Source organism: Crocodylus porosus, unplaced genomic scaffold, assembly GCF_001723895.1.
Source record: "Crocodylus porosus isolate Cpor-Errol unplaced genomic scaffold, CroPor_comp1, whole genome shotgun sequence".
Taxonomy (NCBI): Eukaryota; Metazoa; Chordata; order Crocodylia; family Crocodylidae; genus Crocodylus; species Crocodylus porosus.
The window spans coordinates 17,043,895-17,063,761 of record NW_017728886.1 but is presented as its reverse complement, the minus strand read 5'-3'; the positions used below and the strand labels follow the sequence as shown (position 1 = coordinate 17,063,761).

At 42.0% G+C, this 19,867-nt stretch overlaps 1 protein-coding gene across 1 annotated transcript in view; it reads left to right on the top strand.

The window, feature by feature from the left end:
• ESYT2 (extended synaptotagmin 2) overlaps positions 1–19,867 on the top strand; it is a 151,011-nt gene that overhangs the window by 89,881 nt on the left and 41,263 nt on the right. Inside the window, exons 8-9 of the mRNA XM_019528575.1 lie at positions 5,658–5,713; positions 19,178–19,298. Coding sequence (XP_019384120.1) covers positions 5,658–5,713; positions 19,178–19,298 — 177 coding nt within the window. The remainder of the gene's footprint in view (positions 1–5,657; positions 5,714–19,177; positions 19,299–19,867) is intronic.

Here is a 19,867-nt window from a genome sequence, read left to right as displayed (position 1 = left end):
TGGTGGGGTGGATAGAGCATTCCACGGGAGCGCGGGAGGCGTCCCCAGCGCGCTTCGCAGTGGACCTAGAAGTGGACCACAAGCACTTCCAGGTCCACTGGGGAGTGCTCAGTGGACCCCCATCCCTCCCACCCTGCCTCCCAACTCAGTGACTGGTGTCTTCTGGGTCTGGGGGGGCACCCAGAGTCTCCCTGAGGCCGATCGCTGAATGAAGGCAACATGGGGGGGTCTGCCGCCAAGCACGTGGGGGCTTCCCCCATGCTCCTGTGGGATGCTCCATCTGCCCCACCATTGCAGAGTAGACAAGTCACATCTGGTACCTCGAGGTATGCAGAAAAAGCATTTAAAGCTGTCTCTATGCCCGAATCATCGAATCTCTCTGAATCGATTCTGAATCAGCATCGAATCTTCGGATTTGGCCAAATTGAATCAGGATGGTAATCCAAATCAATGAATCAAATCACTGTCCCTGATTCAGGCCAAATCCAAATCTGAATTGAATATGGCCTGCTTCACACACCCCCTAGCTACCATTCCTGCTGTTTTCATCCGAATCAGGCAAGAAATTACAAAGTTATAGGCATTTTCTTGATTCCCTATTATAGCTTATGGGTGAAACGCCAAAATGCATCAAAACAGTGAAACAGTTTTGGCAAAACAAAACAGAACAGCACTTCAAAACAACAAAACAAAAAATGGCCTTTCAAATGGCGAATCTGAAATCATTGCCATGTTCCATAGCCCTAATGCTTACCCATCTTCATAAGAGCACATCATGCTTTTCAGAAACAATGTTGTATGTAAATGCAGGGTATTGTATATGTTTCATTGTCTGCCTAGAGAGCAGGGGTGTAGCGTTAACCTATCACACGCACTGTGAGCAGTGGAGACTATATTCACAGAGGAAATAGCCTATTAAATTATTGATAATTTGGTTTTTTGAAAAGAATGACAGGAGTGTCAACTTCTATAAAAATGAATATATGCAGCCTAAATACTTACAGGCATTTACCCTGTGTTAATAAAAGATCAAGAAACTGATTGTGATTAGTTAAAAGGTAAGAAGGAAATAGAAATGTTTGTATTATTTTCCTTGTGCAAACATATTACTAAGTGGATTTTTTTTTAGCAGTTAGCTAGTTTATATTAAATTAATAGACTATATTTAAGAAAGTGAAGGGCACTTGCAGTAGACAAGGAAATTCAGTTCTGTGAATTTGTTTACTTACAAGTGTACACCATCAAGAAAATTTCTCGTCCAGCTTCCTGTATGAAGGCAGCATAGAGTTCACCCAGACCCAACAGTTCTTAAAAACCTCCAGTGAAGGAGGTTCCCCAAGCTCCCCAGATTTCTTGTTCTGCTGTTTACCTGCTTTTAGTTTTTTCTAACATCTAATTTAACTCTTCTTTATTGAAAATTAACCTGGTTTATAGATTAGATTCATAGAGTCAGAAGGGACCTCAGTGGGCCATCTAGTCCGATCCCTTGCCCCTGGCAGGCAAGAAGAGTCACCAACCCTGGGGTCATGTGTTCCCAGCCAGGTGCCTGTCCAGTCTCTTCCTGAAGACCTGCAAGGATGGGGTGAGCACCATCTCCCTTGGGAGCCCATTCCAGATTCTGGCAACCCTGACCATGAAGAACTTTTTCCTAATGTCCAGCCTAAACCTCTCTAGAAGCTTATGGACATTGTTCCTTGTTGTTCCAGGAGGTGCCCTGGTGAACAGAGGGGGAGAATCGCTTCCCTGTACCTGTTTGTGATGCACATATGGATGCATGACAAGGTGCAATTGGGTCTGCCAACTGCTTCATCTCATTGGTGACTCATATTCATCCTGGAGTCAACAGTGACTCCAAGATCTTTTTCTGCCTCAGTGGAGCTGAGAAGGTTGCCCCCCAGCCTGTAGGTATGATGGCAGTTCTTCCTCCCTAGATGCAGCACCGTGCGCTTGTCCTTATTGAATTGCATCCGGTTGCTCTCTGCCCACTTCCCCAGCCCGTTTAGGTTGTCCTGGATCTGGTTCCTCCTCTCCAGGGTGTTAGCTGCACCCCATAATTTTGTTGTCCACGAATTTGGACAGGGTGCTTCCCACCCCCTCATCCAGATTACTGATGAAGATGTTGAACAGTACCAGCCCCAGAACTAAGCCCTGAGGGACTCCACTGCCCACACCTTTCCAGGTTGACACTGACCCATCCACTACCACTCTCTGAGTGTGACCCTTGAGCCAATTTGCTACCCAGTCTACCGTGTAACCATCCAAGGCAAATCCCCTCAGTTTATTTATAAGGATGGTATGGGATACCTTGTCAAAGGCCTTCTTGAAGTCCAGATGAATAACATCCACCTTGATTCCTGCATCTAAACAATTGGTGGCCTTGTTGTAAAAGGAAACCAGGTTAGTCAGGTAGGACCTTCCTGCTAAAAACCCATGTTGGTTACCCCTCTGCATCACATGAGCCAGCAGGCTCCCACAGAAGTGCTCCTTGATAATTTTTTCTAGGATTTTTCCAGGGATAGAGGTAAGGCTGACTGGTCTATAGTTCCTCGGGTCATTCTTCCTCCCTTTCTTTAACATTGGGATGACGTTAGCCCTCTTCCAATTCCCCGGAACCTGACCTGAGCTCATATATCCTTGCCAGGGGATCAGCTATGACCCCTGCTAATTCCTTCATTATCCATGGGTGGAGTCCTTCCAATCCCAGTGAATTGAATACGTCCAGCTCCTCCAAGTGTCTTTTTACTGTGTCGGCACTGACCGTTGCTCGGCTGATGTTCCCTTTGATGTTGGCATCTGTGATATATGTTGAGGGTTCCTCTAGATTCCCATTTAAGAAGATAGAAGCAAAAAACTCATTGAAGAGCTCTGCCTTGTCCCTACTATTTGTCGCTAAACCCCACCGCCTGTCCTGTATACATCCTATGCTACCCCGCACCCTCTTTTTGCTCCCAACGTATCTAAAGAAGGACTTTTTATTGTCCTTAATCCCTGACGCTAGCCCGAGTTCTAGAGTTGCCTTGGCCTTCCTGACTGACTCCCTGCAGGTGTGGGCTAAAGAAGTATACTCCTCTTTGCTAGCGAGCCCCTACTTCCACTTTCTGTACGCCTCTTTTTTTGCCCTTAAGGTATCTTGGATGCCCCTGGTTAGCCGAAGGGGCTTCCTGGACCCCCTTGCCCCCTTTCCTCTGCTGTGGGATTGACTCACTCTGAGCCCAAAGAATGGTTTCCTTGAGGAATGTCCACCCAACCTGGACTCTCAATGCATCTAAGTTCTTAGCTCCTAGCACCCTACTAACCAATCCCCTGAGTCTATATTAAAGTCAGCTTTTTTAAAGTTTAGTACCTGTGCCCTGCTGGGTATAATGCCTGCCCTTCGCTGGATAGTGAATTTTATCATTTGGTGATTGCTGTCCCCTAAGTTGCCTTGAATCCGCAGGTCCCTCATCCCCTGCGGCCAACACCAAGTCAAGCAAGGCGTTGCCCCTGGTGGGACAGCTTACCCCCTGTGTTAGGTGGAGGTCCTGAATACAGGTTAAGAACTTGCGAGAGCGGTTAGATCTAGCTGACTGCTCTTCCCAGCATGCGTCTGGGTAGTAAAGGTCCCCCATGACTACCATATCTCTAGACTTCACAGCCTTTTTGAGCTGCTTGGAAAATTCTTGGTCTAGCTCGTCATCCTGGCGGCCTGTAGTAGACCCCCACCACCAGATCCCTTTCACCCTGAGCCCCTTGGATCCTAACCCGCAGAGTCTCTGCTTGACCACCCTCTGACCCTAATTTGATTAGGGAAGATGTGTACTGTTCTTTGACACAAAGAGCAACTCCTCCACCTTTTTTCCCTACTCTATCTCTCCTATACAACCTATAGCCCTCTATTCCCACCACCCAGTCATAAGAAGAGTCCCACCAGGTTTCAGTTAGTCCCACTAAGCCAAAGTTGTTGCTCGCTAGCAAGAGCTCTAGGTCCTCCTGCTTGTTTCCCATGCTTCTGGCATTTGTATATATACACCTAATACCCCTGGTGGCTGTCCCCGGTCCCCCTTTAAACTGCTGTCTAACAGGATCTTTGCTACATACCTGGGCTGATCTTGTGGGTGTCTTTTGGCTCGGTGTTCCATGGCTCCCTCCATAGTTGGACTCCCCTTCCCCCGACGAACCTAGTTTAAAGCCTGCCAGAGGAGATCAGCCAACTTGAAAGAGAACACACACTTACCTTTGGGGGAGAGGTGAAGCCCGTCCCACCCAAGCATGTCTCTTGTGCTGAAGTGTGGGTCGTGGTCCAAAAAACCTTGTCTTTATTCTTGTCTTTCTTGAAGTGGGTGAACAATTGATCCACTTCCTCATTAAAACGGCCTTTTAAATGCTGCATGACTAGTATGTCTCCATTTTCTCCTTTACTTTCCTCTTTTCTAAAGAAACTGAACTAATGCCTTCAACCTTTCTTCATAGGTCATATTTTTTAAAACCTCTTATTCTTACTCAAAGCTAGTATGAAGCATTTTCTTGTGAAGGAAGTACAGAAGAAGCTTTTGGCACTGTTGAATTTTGCTATACTGAAAAGTGAATCTGTAGATTATTTACCTTTTGTGTGAACTTTAAATAATCATGCACTGCATCTATTTAACTATCAGTTTACAAAGGTATCTGTTAGGAACACTCCTATTTACTTTTGCAACACAAAAGCCAAATGGGTATTAAATGCAAAGGCAGCTTATTTATAACTGATAAAAAAAAAGACATATATTCAGGGACCAGGCACTTTTAATATTAAGCTGTTTTAGTATTTCACTAAGGTGAAGATCTTTTAGGATTCAAAGTAGCATTAGTTATTTATAGAAAACATCATCTACATATGTATAGCATACAGCACTTAAAATAAAAGGTATAAACCCTCAAGCAAACTGCCTGGATTAAGAAAAGATTTGCAATGGATAGTAATGTGTCAAATGGGATTCAGAGCATGGTGCTTATCTTGCAAATTGACACGGTGCATTTACAAGCAGTGACTGGTTTTATGCCTCTGGTATGTCACATGCCCATTCAAATGAAGAGAGTATAAGGGAGTCGGACATTTTGAAGCTACGTGGTGTTCACTTTTTAGCCTCATTTTTTGATGGTCATACTCAGGGTAGATTTTTGTCTTCATGTGGGGTTTGTTGCTTTTAAGTAAAAAAACAAAAAACAAAACTTGGCATAAATGGTTAGACCTTAATGAGCTAAAGGTAAATAAAAATGAAAGTCAGTAATTGAGGCAAAGTTGAGTATTAAGAGTTCTTTTGAGGAAACTTGTTCTATTTGTGTTTCATTACTCATTTTGTCAAGACATGCGTGTAGGGTTACCATTTGTGTCTATGAGCAAAGAAGGCCAGTGATTTATAGCATATTTCTGGTTTAATATATGTGAAAGCCACTTGATAGTGCATGCATACATTTCATATTGAGATTTTAATGCTAGGATCACTATTGAGCTTTTTAGTTTTAAAAGTGGCTAAATTGTTTGATCTATGGGTGGCCAGTTTAAAAACAGAAACTTTCTGGAAGCTGACCATGAGATTTCCACCAGTGTCCAGTTATCAATATTCATGTTTTCAGCTTTGTTTCTTCAACACTGGGAACTCAGAGCAGTTTTTAATTACATTTCTCTCTCCTGTTTACAGCTTCTGGAAATTAACTGGACAGGACTGACTAATCTGCTGGATGTTCCAGGACTGAAGTAAGCAAGCATATATAAAACAGTATGTCAGGAGTTCTGCTTTCTTTACAAATAAAAAAAAAATGTTGGAACTGCTAATAAATCGGCTAATGTGTAGGTTAAGTGTTTTATAGTTCATATTTTGAAGTTTAGCACCATGTGGTAATTGTATAACACTGGAAAGTTCATGGTAAAAAGAATTGCAGTATTGTACAGCTGCAAGCTGGTAGAGTTGTTTGAGATCTTTCTGAGATCAGAGTTTTCTGTCCATTATTTTTCAATTTTCAGCTCCAAACCAGCCCGAGGTACCACACTGAGTGGCTAGCTTGTTACGCTGTTCTCTAAAGTGAAGCTGAACATCCCCATTCCCCTAGCTGTTTGCCTTGTCAGACTGCTCCACTCGCTAAGTGTTCATTTGATGGAGAACTATGCATCCAGGCATCCAATTCCTTGGGCTGGTGGGCTCCCAGGCTTCCTTGGGTCTCAGGTTCAGCAGGCAGGCAATTCCTGATAGCCTGCCTAGCAAACCACTGGGGAATTACGCAGACAGGCATGGAACGGTCCCGCCTGCCCAGCTGGGAAGAACATGTGGGGTCAGACAGGGATAAGCTGTGGCAGAAGCGCATGCTCCAGCTGCAGTCATTTACACTGCCTGTTGGGAGGGGTCAGAGTGGACTGGGGCAACCCTTTTCATCACATAGCTGGAGGAGTCAATAGCAGGGATATCCAGGACATCCCTCTCCCCCTCCCCACCAGCACAGGAGAGTTTTCCCCAAGGCATGAAACGCATTAGTTATGCCTCTGCTCCTGCCTGCTTTGTTTATCAGATAATCCTAACACAGGCAGGAGAACCCTGGTTAGGAATCATTGAGGGAAGCTGAGGCAGTACAATGGTGGCTCTCAACTGGGGATGCTGCCAAATTCAAAAAAGTTTTGGAGGGGCACCCTAATTCTAAACAGGTTGAGGACCACTATTCATAAGCATCTGCTATAGCAGAGGTGGGCAAAATGCGGCCCATAGGTCGCATGTGGCCTGCCAGGCCATTCTATACGGCCCGCAGGACCACTAAAAAATTTAGAAAACTAATATTAATCTGCCCCTGGCTGCCTGTCATGCGACCCTCAATGGCTTGCCAAAACTCAATAAGTAGCCCTCTGCCCAAAATAATTGCCCACCCCTGTAACGACAGCCATTGTCACAGACCACATACTGGGCTAGATGGGGCATTGGTCTGACCCAGCATGACGCTTCTTATGGTTTTTCAATTCTGAAAATGTTTAACTTTTCACGGGATGGAAAATTCATTTCCATGCATCTCAAGAGTCTGGGAGTGGAGGCGAGAGAGAGAGATATGTGCATGCACACGCTGTCTTCAAAGGCTTGAATTTTTCTCTTTACTTCAGTGTGAATGAGAATTTTGAGAGAGAAAGACAATATATTTTATTTAAATTTCCACTCTTAAAGATTAAAGTAATCCATGGTTATGATTTACCTGAGAAACATAAAAAGAAGTTCTTTTATCTCAAGAAGTGCAGTAAAGACTGACCTTATATTTAAATGTATTCTTGATCTTTTTTTTTCTTGATTTGAAATGTTAAGGTTTTTTTTCTTTTCAAAGCTTGCTTACTCTACTAAGTGTGACAGCCAAGTAAACTAGCAAAAACTATTTCTGTTTGTTAGCTGGAAACAGGGGAAAGAACTTTGGCTTGGTTTTTGTATTCCTAAGTTTATAATATTTTGAATTCATGAGTTTATAATTCATAAATATATAGTTTATAGTTCCTAACAAAATGAAGGAGGAAGCGATGAAAAATAAGATGTCATGTTATCACAGTTTTGATTTCATTAGTTAGTATCTTGAGTTCTTTCATGTGACAGTTACTCAGGGCTTTTAGCATGTTGTAACATGGGTAGAATGGCTAATGAAAGAAATAACACCATGTGATTTGGTCCAGATACTTGGAATCAAAATGGAAGAGTAGCTAATTGCAAAAACTGAAAATTCTACTCTTAGGGTACCTGTACATGAGCATGGAGGCTGCTCCAATGCGCTGTACTTAGTGCATCAGGGCAGATTCAATTAACGAAGTCTGCTGGAGTGTGATAATTACTGTGCTCCAGCAGCTTCCCATGTCTTCTGTATCAGTGTCCTGGTGCTTCAAAATAGCACTGGAGGTGCTTGAACTAAAGCTTGTTCAATGTGCTTATTATCCAAAATGTGATGCATGAGACACTCCAAGAGCCGCTCTAATTAAAGTGCTGCCACCCCACCCCTGAAGCATGTGCAAAAGTGCCCTTAAAGATTAAAGCAAACATGTGAAATAAGGAAACAAGTTCTTTTCTCTCAGATAATGCAATAAAAACAGTCCTTACTTATAAAGAGATTCTTACTCGTTTTTTTGGTCTTATCACTTACTCAAGTTTGATAACTGAAAATGAGAGAGACAAACTCTCAAATGTCATTTGATTCTGAAATTGTCTTATTATCCTTCTTGGATCCTGAATTACAAAAGGCTGCTTTCAGAAATTAAAAAACAAGCAAGCAAACAAACAGACCACACTTTACCAGAAGCAGCAGCGCATTACTTGGATCTGGTTTTGCAGCATCTGTAGAGATCGGGCCCTTCAGTGGGCTTTTTGACACTTTTAACTAAAGCTGATTCAATCAGCTATTAGATAAGGCCAAAAAAGCCCCACTAAAGCACCCTATCTTTAGAGACATCAGGCTAGCTGGGTCCAACAAGGGTGCCTCTTCTGGGCATGCGCAGGGGCCCAGCATGGTAACATGCTGAGTTTGAAATAAGGCACTGCTTGTTTGTTTTTAACGTTTACAAGCAACCCATCTGTAGTGTAAAAGTAGCCTTGCTTTACATCAAGATATAAAGCCTTGCTTTATATCATCACAAAAAGGAAGCTTACAAGAAATGGAAGCTTGGACAGATGACCAGGGAGGAGTAGAAGAATATTGCTTGGGCATGCAGGGATGGGAATCGGGAAAGCCAAAGCACAATTGGACTTGCAGCTAGCAAGGAATGTGAAGGTAACAAAAAAGGTTTCTATAAGTATGTTGGCAACAAGGGGAACATCAGGGAAAGTGTTGGTCCTTTACTGAATGTGTAAGTAACCTAGTGACAAATGATGAGGAAAAGGCTGAAGTGCTCCATCCTTTTTTTACCTGGATCTTCACAGGCAAGGTCAGCTCCCAGACTACTGCACCAGGCAGCACAGTTTCAGGAGAAGGGGAGCAGCCCTCAGTGGTGAAAGAACAGGTTATAGACTATTTAGAAAAGCTGGACATGTACAAGTCCATGGGGCAAGATGCAATGCATCTGAGGGTGCTGAGGGAGTTGGATGATGTGATTGCAGAGCCATGGCCATTATCTTGGAAAACTTGTGGTGATTGTGGGGAGGTCCCAGAAAATTGGAAAAAGACAAATATAGTACCCATCTTTAAGAAAGGGAAGAAAGAGGTTCCAGGGAACTACAGACCAGTCAACCTAACCTCCGTCCCCAGAAAACTCTTAGAGCAGGTCCTCAAAGAATCCATTTATAAGCACTTCAAGGAAAAGAAAGTGATTAGGAACAGTCAGCATGGATTCACCAAGGGCAAGTCATACCCGACCAACCTGATTGCCTTGAATGATAAGATGCTGGGCTCTGTGGATGCAGAGAGACCAGTAGATGTGGTGTACCTTGACTTTTAGCAAGGTTTTGATACGGTCTTCCACAGCATTCTTGCAGGCAAGCTGAGGAAGTCTGGGTTGGATGAAGTGGATAGAAAACTGACTGGATCATCATGCTCAGGGGGTAGTAGTCAATGGCTTGAGGTCTAGTTGGCAACCTGCATCAAGTGGAGTGCCCCAAGGTTGCCAGTTTTGTTCAATATGTTTATTAACAATGTGGAAGATGGCATAGAGTGCAAGTTCCCAGATGACTCCAATCTGGGGGGAGTAGTAGATATGCTAGCAGTTGGGGTAGGATTTAGAGGGAACTAGACAAATTGGAAGATTGGGACAAAAGAAATCGCATGAGGTTCAACAAGGACAAGTGCAAAGTCCTGCACTTAGGACAGAACAATCTCATGTACCAGTACAGGCTTGGGACCAACTGGCTAAGCAGCAGCTTTAAAGAAAAGGACCTGGGGGTATAGTGGACAATAAGATGGATACGAGTCAGCCATGTTCCCTTGTTGACAAGAAAGCTAACAGGGCTGCATTAGTAGGAGCGTTGCCAGGAGATTAACAGAAGTAATTATTCCTCTCTCTTCTGCACTGGTGAGGCCACATCTGGAGTACTGTGTCCAGCTTTGGGGCCCCCATTAAAGAAAGGCTGTGGATAGGGCTGTGCGAAGCTTCAGTCCCTGATTTGATTTGGCAGAGATTTGGCCCGATTCAGTGGCCAAATCTCTGAATCTGTATTGAATCTCAGGACCCTTTAATTGCTCTGTATCGAATCGGAACCCTCAGAATCAATCTGAAGCAATTCAGAAAGATTCAGGGATTCAGACATAGAGACAGCTTTAAATGTTTTTTCTACATACCTCTAGGTAGCAGGTGTCTCGTGAGCACTGTGATGCTGGGGTGCATGGAGTGTTCCACAGAATCATGAGGGGCTCCCCAGCGTGCTTGGCAGCAGACCCAGAAGTGGACCAGAAGCACTTCTGGTCCATTTTTGGACCCCCTGGCTCGGTGACTGGTGCCTCCTGGGTTGGGGGGAGGGTACCTGGGGTCCCCCTGCAGCTGATCACTGAGCCAGGGAGGCATGGGGTGGGGGTGCCTAGCATGCTCCCTGGCAGACCTGAAAGGTTCGCCGCCAAGCACGTGGAGGGTCCCCCCACACTCCTGTGGGATGCTCAATGTGCCCCAGCATTGCAGCAATCACAGTCCACACCTGCTACCTCAAGTTATGTAGAAAAAACTTTTAAATCAGTGACTATGTCTGACTCACTGATTCTCCAAATCAGCATCAAATTTTCAGATTCCGCTGAATCAGATCGGGGACAGTGATCCGAATCAACAAATCTAATCAGTGTCCCTGGTTTGGTCCAAATCCAAATCGAATAGGGCCCGCTTCACACACCCCTAGCTGTGGACAAATTGGAGACAGTCCAGTAGAGGGCAACAAAAATGGCTAGGAGGCTGGGGCACATGACTTCTGAGGAGAGGCTGAGGGAGCTGGTCTTATTTAGTCTGCAGGAAAGACTGAAGGGGGGTTGATAGTAGCCTTTAACTACATGAAGGGTGGTTACAAAGAAGGTGGAGCTAAAGTGTTCTCAGTGGTGGGAGATGACAGCACAAGGAGCAGTGTCTCTAGTTGCAGCAAGGGATGGTTAGGTTGGATATTAGGAAAAGTTTTCTCAGTAGGAGGGCGGTGAAGCACCGGAACGGATTATGTTGAGAGGTGGTAGAATCTCCATCCTTGGTGATTTTTAAGGCCTGGCTCGACAAAGCCCTGGGAGGAATGATCTAGTTGGGGCTGGTCCTGCTTTGAGCAAGGAGTTGGACTAGATGACCTCCAGAGGTCCCTTCCAACCCTAATTTTCTATGATTCTATATTTGTAGGCATTAAATGAAATACCCGTTGAGTTTGAAACTAGAAGGCATTAACTAAATTAATCATGCCAAACTTTGGAGTTCACCTTAAGATGGCTTCCTTGAAGAAGGAAGCTCTCTTGGTGGAGCAGAAAATGGTGTCATCCTAGAGTATACAGTTTGAAGAATCACTTGCTGTTATTGAGATATAAGCAATGCTTAAGCTCACTAGACTTCAGGTTCTTTTATCTCTTAGTGTTTGTTTGCTTGGAAAAATAGAAATGTTAAATGTGAATAAATCTCTCTAAATATGCCAAAGCAAAAAGGGGGAAAAAAAGGTCCAGACTTTCCCGTAGAGTTCCCACAGCAACCAAACTTGTTCACAAATATATGCACTGCATGTGGTATTTGTAAGGTGAAGTAAAGTTGCTATGGGAACTGTAATTGTACTGATGTGTGTTTAGTCTTACCAATAAATTTAGTTCTGTATTTGTGTTTAGTTTGCCTGATCAGAAAGAGACATTCACATGTTGTTTATGTATAGTCTGCCTGCAGTCTGAACCTCTTTTAGCAAAGGGTCAGCAACGTATGTCCCCCAGGCTAGATCCAGGCCACAAAGAGGTTGGATCCAGCCTGGGAAGGTCCAACTTAGCATGCAGCTGTGCCAAGCTGCCCATCCCTTCTTCAGCACGCTTTTCCACTCTCCTCCCTGCTGCTCTGTTTTGCCTGCACTTCCTCTCGCTGCAGAGGAATGTTCATCATATGTGTCTGCCATGATGGAAATGCAGGTAGCTTGAACCATCCGGAGTGGGGTGGGGATTTGTGATCCAGAGCCACAAAATGTTGCCAAGCCCAACTTTTAGTGGTTGAAATGAGTGATGAATAAGATATTATGGCTGGCAAGTGTCTGCCATTATCCAGTCAGTCTGTGAGTTTGTGCTGATGAGCTCTGGATCTGCAAATGCTTTCTAGTGGGAACACCTGCCCTGGACTACTGCCAGACAATAGTCCCAGGCAGTTTGAATGGCCTCCATGGCTCCACAAGTAAAAGGAGACAAAGATTTCCCATACGCGGTCCTCTGTTTCTTTCTCACCAACCAATGAGAAGTGGAATGAATATCCTTCCATAGCTTTGAAAGCTCTTAGCTGCTTTCTTTCTCTTTGCTTGATAGAGGGAAGACATGAAGAACCTCTACTGGCTTCTTTAAAGGAAGAGTAGGAATCCCCATGGTTTCCCCTTTCATTTCCCTTTTGGGGATGAAAATGATATGGAGTTGGCTATCTGGATGAGACTGGGCAGTAGAGGCCCAAGTTGGGTTTGTACAAGTGTAGTTAATTGGGATTATATTAACATTTAAACTACAGCTGATTGGTTAAGGAGAAGTCAGAATGCAGCTCCTGTTTCTCAAGTATATTAATTTCGTTGAGGAAATAGGAGGAGTAAGTAGTAAGTGACAGAAGTCACAAAAGTCAGTAGGTAAAACTGAATATGTATAAGGAACAGTGCCGTTGGGTAAGAAGATGCAAGTTTCAGTTATTTTTTGCATCTAATCTTCATTTTAAAATATTCTTTTAAATTACAAAGTGCTTTGTGTTTGGGCTGATTTTCATAAATTAAAACGCCATTTTAAATGATTAGATCATTGATTTTTAAGAAATTAATTAAAGAAAATAATCACAAACGCTGTTTTTAGTGACACCTTAGTTTTACAATTAAAGTTACTATTTTGCCATTCTTACTATAGCGTCATGCTGGGCTTTTCACATTCTCTCACCCTGGTCAACTGTTTTCTGCCCTTTTGTTCAGCAGATTTTTTTTTTCCTTAAAGAAGTGTTGTCAGGTTTTTTTGTCTTGTGTCTATCAGAAGTACCTCTTAACTGAGGATGTTTTCTAGTCAGATAGCATGCGACTTAACATGACTTAAGTGTTGCAAATGTACTCTTTTAATTCTGGTAAAATGGTGCTATTTTGAACAGTTTGTTTCTGTTAAATCAGTTATGTATGAACTAATTCATAATGGTGGTCCATAGGGGAAACTGAGACGAAAGCAAAGGGTAAATTTTTAGTAGCTCGGACACAGGATGTAATACACTAGTGAAGCAAACAATGCATGCCAGCTCACATCCAAAAATATAGATTATCTAGGTGTGATTATACAGGTTGAGTAGTGTGGTGTGAAAAGTGCACTGCAAGTTATGAGCATTGGAAGTTTTATTTTGAATGATGGCTTTAATTTTCTGGCCTGCTGCATGTAATTTTGATTTTCTCTACTGGTTGGCTTCTGTCATCCTTCCGGCTGCTACCTTCCCTCAGTGAAGGGTATTTGCCTTTAAACCAGTGTCAGAAGCCTTCTATTTTAGTGGTGAGGGTCTGTCCATCCCCACTGTCTGTGGTTTGTGTACATAATAGAGAGAAGTGTCATTATCCTGCTGTAGGGTCTTTCTGCTGTTTGTTCTGTGCTCATAAAATCTTTATTTGGACACCGCTCAGAAACACAACCATTGCAAATATTTTGCCAGTGTTTATGTCTCTAGTACATGTTAAAATAGTGATTTTAACACAGTGGCAACATAATAAGCTTTTTGTGGAAGGTAGTTTGGGTATCCTTTCCACTCTTTCAAATACTGTTGGATTTCTTGTTCTTTGACTTAGGTCAGGTACCCTCACCCATTATTTTCCCTCTTTCTTCAGGTTTTGCTTAAGATGCACACAGTGGAGGTAGCACTTGCTTTGCTTCAGAGTTTAGGATGCTTAGGAAATCAGGAACAGTACAGGCACAGCAAATATCTGAAAATCTGAGACATCTGTTAGAGGCTTTTTTCCCTTTCCTCTGAACTGTGTTTCAGGAAGGCCAGAAACACTCTCTATTTTTAAATTGTTTGAAGTATTTATTTAAGCATTGTATTGCCTAGCAGCACCAACAAGTTTTGTCCCATTCACCTGGGGGGTATGACTTTGTGTTTGGGCTGGTTTGAAAGGCAACATACAGTAAACTGATAGTAAAAATAATTTTTTTTCAAAAGCTAATTAGCTCGTGGTAATACTGGCTACAAGATAGGACTTCAGCCCTGAACTTACAGCAGGGCTATCAAACTCATCCAGCCTGAGGAGGTGCGCAGGGCTGGTCCTCAGGCCAAATCAGACCCACAGATCAGCCCTGTGCACTGCAGCCAGCAATCAGGGCTGATCTGGCATGGGTGCCACATGTAGGACATGCCAGCCCCAGACCATGCAGCACACGGGACCTTCTGCATTGCATGCCCCAGACCAGCCCTGAGCACCATGCGCAGTGCTTGTGCTGGGTCCAGCCCTGTGTATTGTGTATAGCACATGGTAGATTAGCTCTGCATGCTCTTGCAGGGAGCAGGGCCAGGATGGGGCCAGGCTGTGCGGGATGCAGCTTTTGGGGCCAGTCCAAGACCCACACACAGCATTGCAGGTCAAATGATAGGGCTCCTCAGACTGTATTTTTGATGCCTCTGACATATGCGATGCAGTGCTTGTTTGAAGAGAGGATATTCACAGGTAGGATAAAATAACCTTGTAGAGTAAGGCGAAAGTCAGGGCAAGATGCCATCTTATAGACTAATTTGTTCAGAGAGACATGAGCTTTTGAAGGTTATAGCCTGCTTGACTGTGGAGAGGCATTATATTTGTGCTGAGAGAAAAGTCTTTCTCCTGACACAAAAAGGGCATTGTAGATCCATTCAGCGGGTTTCTTATAGAATAGAACTGACTCTTCTGCAAGAATTGAAATAACTTCCAACCAGGAAAATATCTCACCTCCCACACTAATGTCTGTATGCTGCTTTTGGTTAGTAAGCACCACCAATATTCCACAGTCCTTCACTCCTGCCAAGGGAGAGGGAGGAGAGCACTGGCTCCCTGATAACCAGGAATCCTGGTTTTCTCTGTTTAAAAATTGAATTCTTTGATTAACCCCCCCCAATCCACTTTTTTTTCACAATTAAAATGAAATGCCACTATATATACCAGTTGAACATTATGTGGGTTTGGAGTGAGGTGTACTGGCAGGGCCAGGGGGTTATGGCTTGGGAGTGAGGGGCAATGGTATGGGCAGAGCACCGGCATATTATGGTTGCTCAGCACCACCAAGCTGGGGGTGGGGGGAGAAACCACATCCTGGTGAGGGAAGGGAGCGCCCTGATTTTTCCATGATTAAAAAAAACTCCAAATCAAATGCCAAAATTTACAGGTATTTAGCATTTATTTTATTATAGTGATTGAGACACTGGTATGCTTCCAAATTGCTTTAAAATTGTAAGTATATCAATAAAACATTGTGTTCAACTGATACTATATATATAGTGGCATTTCATTTTAATCATGTAAAAACACGGATTTGGGGGTTTTTAATAATAGAATTTCTAATTGTTATACAGAGAAAACAGGATCCGTGCTGATAACCTACCCAAGTGTGGCTCATAAAGGAGCTATCTGGGGACCTGCTGTTGGTGTCAATGCTCCTTAGCCACTGAACCAGACCTAGGCCACCCCTGGTTTGTGCAAGGAGGAAGAGCATTCCCCCAGGCTGGAACCATCCCTCCAGGAAGATTCAAGCCATGGTGCGTCTGCCTTGAAAACAGGAGGGTATAGCTCCATGCAGGCATGCCAACAAAGGAGGAGCTGTCAACCAAGTGCTGTTTAAGCTGTGATGGAAACCAGCCACAAAAATATTGTGCATATTTTAGGAAAACAGCCACAAAAATAGTCCACATTTTATCATGCCATTTAATTCCTTCAGTGTGCAGCAGTATGTCAATTAACAGGTTAATTGCATTAATTGTTATTTAATGTAAAGAAGAGAAGACTGAATGGGAATTTGGTAGGGCTTTAAATACAGAAAGTATTGTAAAACAATAATCAGTCTTTGTTCTGTGTCAAAGGACGGGCAGTAATGTGCTAAAATTGCAGCAAGGTTGAATTATTCCTGTCTAAACTATTTTATAGTTAAAAATGTTCCTAATATCTAGTCTTGAGTGGAGAGTTAGATTAAATGATTTCCTGAGCCTCATTTTCTATGATTCATGGTAAATATGAATCAGTAGCTGATGGGAGTTGGAAACAAACTTCACTACTGGGCAAGATACGTCATAATTGTCCCCTATGAGTTTTCCTGCAATATCTGTAAACCACCTACTGCTTGCCACTTTCAGACAGTACAGTTCTGAGACAAACTTGCAGTTCCTGACTCCCCTCTGACAGCAATTAGGTTAGTGCCGCTAAATCAGTCATATTTTAACAGATGCTATAATTACTGCTTTTACTGCTCAGACCTGATGAAGCATGTCTTGCATTCAAAAGCTTGTCTAACTCTATTCCAACTATGTAGGTTGGTCCAATAAAAGATATATTACCCTAAGCTATACTTTCCTTTCATACAGGTTGTTTCTTATTTGAGGTACAGGGGAAATATGACAGAATGATTGTCAGCAAATGATGGGCTCTTTCTAGCAAGGACTGCATATTGGCTTGTTATACAAACTTAAACTGTTTTAGTAAATATATGGCATATTTTGCAGTCTAAAGTAATGAATAATTTGGAAGAAGACAGAAGGCTTTCTTGCACTCTCTTTACCTAGGCAAACATTCTTGGAGTAAAGAAAAATGTAGCAATTCCAGTTTTGTCAGAGTCCAACAGGCCCAAGCTCAGTATGGTAAATAGTTGAGGTTAACCAGTAAATCTCCACCCATTACAGTTAACTGTGTAATCACAGGCCCCTGCCGCACTCTCACCATAATATATTTATTTTGCCTTGCTTTGCTTGAGTTGGATAACATGTTATTATTGGCTAAAATGTCACAAATCTCTGGCTTTAGTCCTTTTGTAGAGATTGATATACCACCAGCACAACACAGATAAAAACATTTCCCTAAGATACTTTAAAGATCAGTTTTATTATATGACCACGCCTACCACTTCAAATTGGAGCCCAGATTTCTGGTAGAGATCATTGTGCCTATGGGCTGAGAGGGGGGTAGTCTTTTAGTTAATTTGCTCATTGATGGAGAAAAACTATTGGAGGCATGAGGACAAAATCTACAAATAGTACCATTAAATAATAAAGTTCATCTTATTTAGATACTTAGTTTAGCAATTCAAGAATAATAAAATTATTAATAAAGTGATTGAAAGTAATCCAGCCAAAGCTAGGATCTCAGTTCTGTATTTTTGCTTCAGATAAAATGTTGTGACATTGCAGTTGTCTTTAGATTTAAATGCGTTAGCATAGAAATACAATTCTGAGGTTATGTGTGTGGGAGGTGGTGTAACTGTCCAGCTTTGCACTAGTGATGATCCAGGTGTATGACAAAAGATGGCAGGTTTAGCATGAGATAAGAGTGACCTAACTGACTACTGTAATATGTGTGTTCCAGTGGCAGAGAGGTGATTGTTGTTTGCCAGTTACAAACTATTTATCCAAATGGGGGCACATAATTAAAAGCATATGATCTGGGCCTTGTCAGCATGTGAAAATAGCCCCAATTCCACACTTGGACAGGTTAGTACAAATGAAGTACACTGCACACAAGGGAATTCCAGGATTTGTCCCTTGGTTAGGTCAGTCATTGTAAACGCTGGCTTGACTTTATCTATTCATAGCAAGCAGCACTGGTCCAATTACATCAAATGCTGAATCAGTACTATTCCTGAGTACAGATTAGATTTTAGGAAACTTTACAAATTGATTAAATTAATTGGTAATATTGTGTGTAATGCTATGAGTTGCCAGACCTTTGTTCTACTGAAACTATTATTTATATCTTAAGCCCCATCTACACTGAGACTTTAAAATAGCATCTTTCAGGCACATCAATTGGTAAAACTTGAAATTGTCAGTTTACCACTGGTGAAGATGTAGTTTAGAAAAGACTCAGGTATTTCTACTCTTTTGTGCCATTTAGTGCTACTGCAGACTCTCATAACTTGCTGCACCAGTGGTGAATTCCATCCAATTTTTTGCCAGTGAGACCGTGGTTCCCCCAAAGCATGCCAGTTTTACTCAAACTTAATACAGTCTCATCAGAATATTTTAGGAGAGTTTTGTTAATGATTCCTAATCAGTGTATTGCCGCTCCCTTTTGCAAGTAAAACATCCATTTTCTTCATTCTTTTACACAAAACAATTTTCTTTTCTTTAATGAAAATCCTGCTAATTGTTCTGAATTCATGCAAATGACAGCTTGGTTTGTTACTATTGAATAATGTCTGAACTTACTTTCAAAAGCACTTAGATCATGACAAGAACGCTTAAAAACTAAAACAGAACAGTAAACATATACCTCATCAATAAGTAATGGAGATAACAGACATTATACTTTATTCAGTAGCCTTTTATTCTGGATGGTGCTTGCAGAGGTGCAGGTTATTTATACTTGTTAGGGGAAAGAGATGAAGTATATACACATTTTAGGTCTTAACCACTGTTTTGGATCTACTGCTTCCACCTGGTGGCCATTTGAAGTGAAAAATATTGGGAAGAACATAAGTGAAAGGAAAACTACACTGAAAGCTTCCACAGAAAAGATGTGCTCTGCTGTCTAGTAGCTAAGCTGGTGAGCAACAAAAAAAGGCTTAGACTCGTGTAGGAAATAAATACTGAATGTGCTTTTTTAAAAACATTTTTTCTACTATTCACAGAATTTTTCCTTGAAGATATTCCATATTAATGGATGTTAAATTCATTGTTTTCTTAAGCCTGGAGTTATACATAAAAAGGCTGTAATAATGGCCTAAAGCACAGTGTTTTAATTAGGCTCAGTATAGTATTTTTGCATGCAATACATTAGTATTTTAAGAGTGGTTGTAGGAATTTTTTGTTGAGAGGATGCCAGGTATTCATGTTCAAGTAGCTGCAGTATGTTAATATTTAACAGAATATTTCTAAATTATTTGTCTTGTTAGATAATAGATATATTTTCTCCAACAGTGGTTTATCAGATACGATTATATTGGATATAATATCAAACTACCTGGTGCTTCCAAATCGAATCACAGTCCCACTGGTCAGTGAAGTGCAACTTGCTCAATTGCGGTTCCCTATACCAAAGGTAAGCACTTTTTTTCAAGACAAACATTTATCTATTTATGTATATCTCTCTTGCTTTTATATGCAACAGAAGTTACTTTATGTTAAATTTCCGTTTATAAAGTTTATAAAGAGTTAATGTTTGACAGCTGTAAGTTGGACTCCAAATCTATACCTGATTGCATTGCTCATGGTTTTCTCTTAAGGAACTAAGAATAAAATGTGCTGTGCATAGTTTCAGTGGAAAAACTGGACATTACCTTTGATGCATCTGCTGGTAACAGTAATACACTTACTACATTGCAGCTTGGATTTTATTTCATGCCAAAGATGAAGTTTTTTCATGTCATGGCTAAGTGCCAAAGGGAGAAATCACTGCCCCCTTTCTCCTCCCAAAGATGTGTGGGGGAAGATCTGGTTACATGTCTTCTCCCTGGTTCCATATATAAGCCCTTGCAGACTGGCATTACAAAAAGTACGATTAGTATTTTAATTATCCTGACCCTCAAAATCGAGGTTTCTTTTCTCTCTCTCTCTCTCTCTCTCTCTTGCTTTTTTAAGTTGTTAAAATTATTTATTGCTATAAAAATG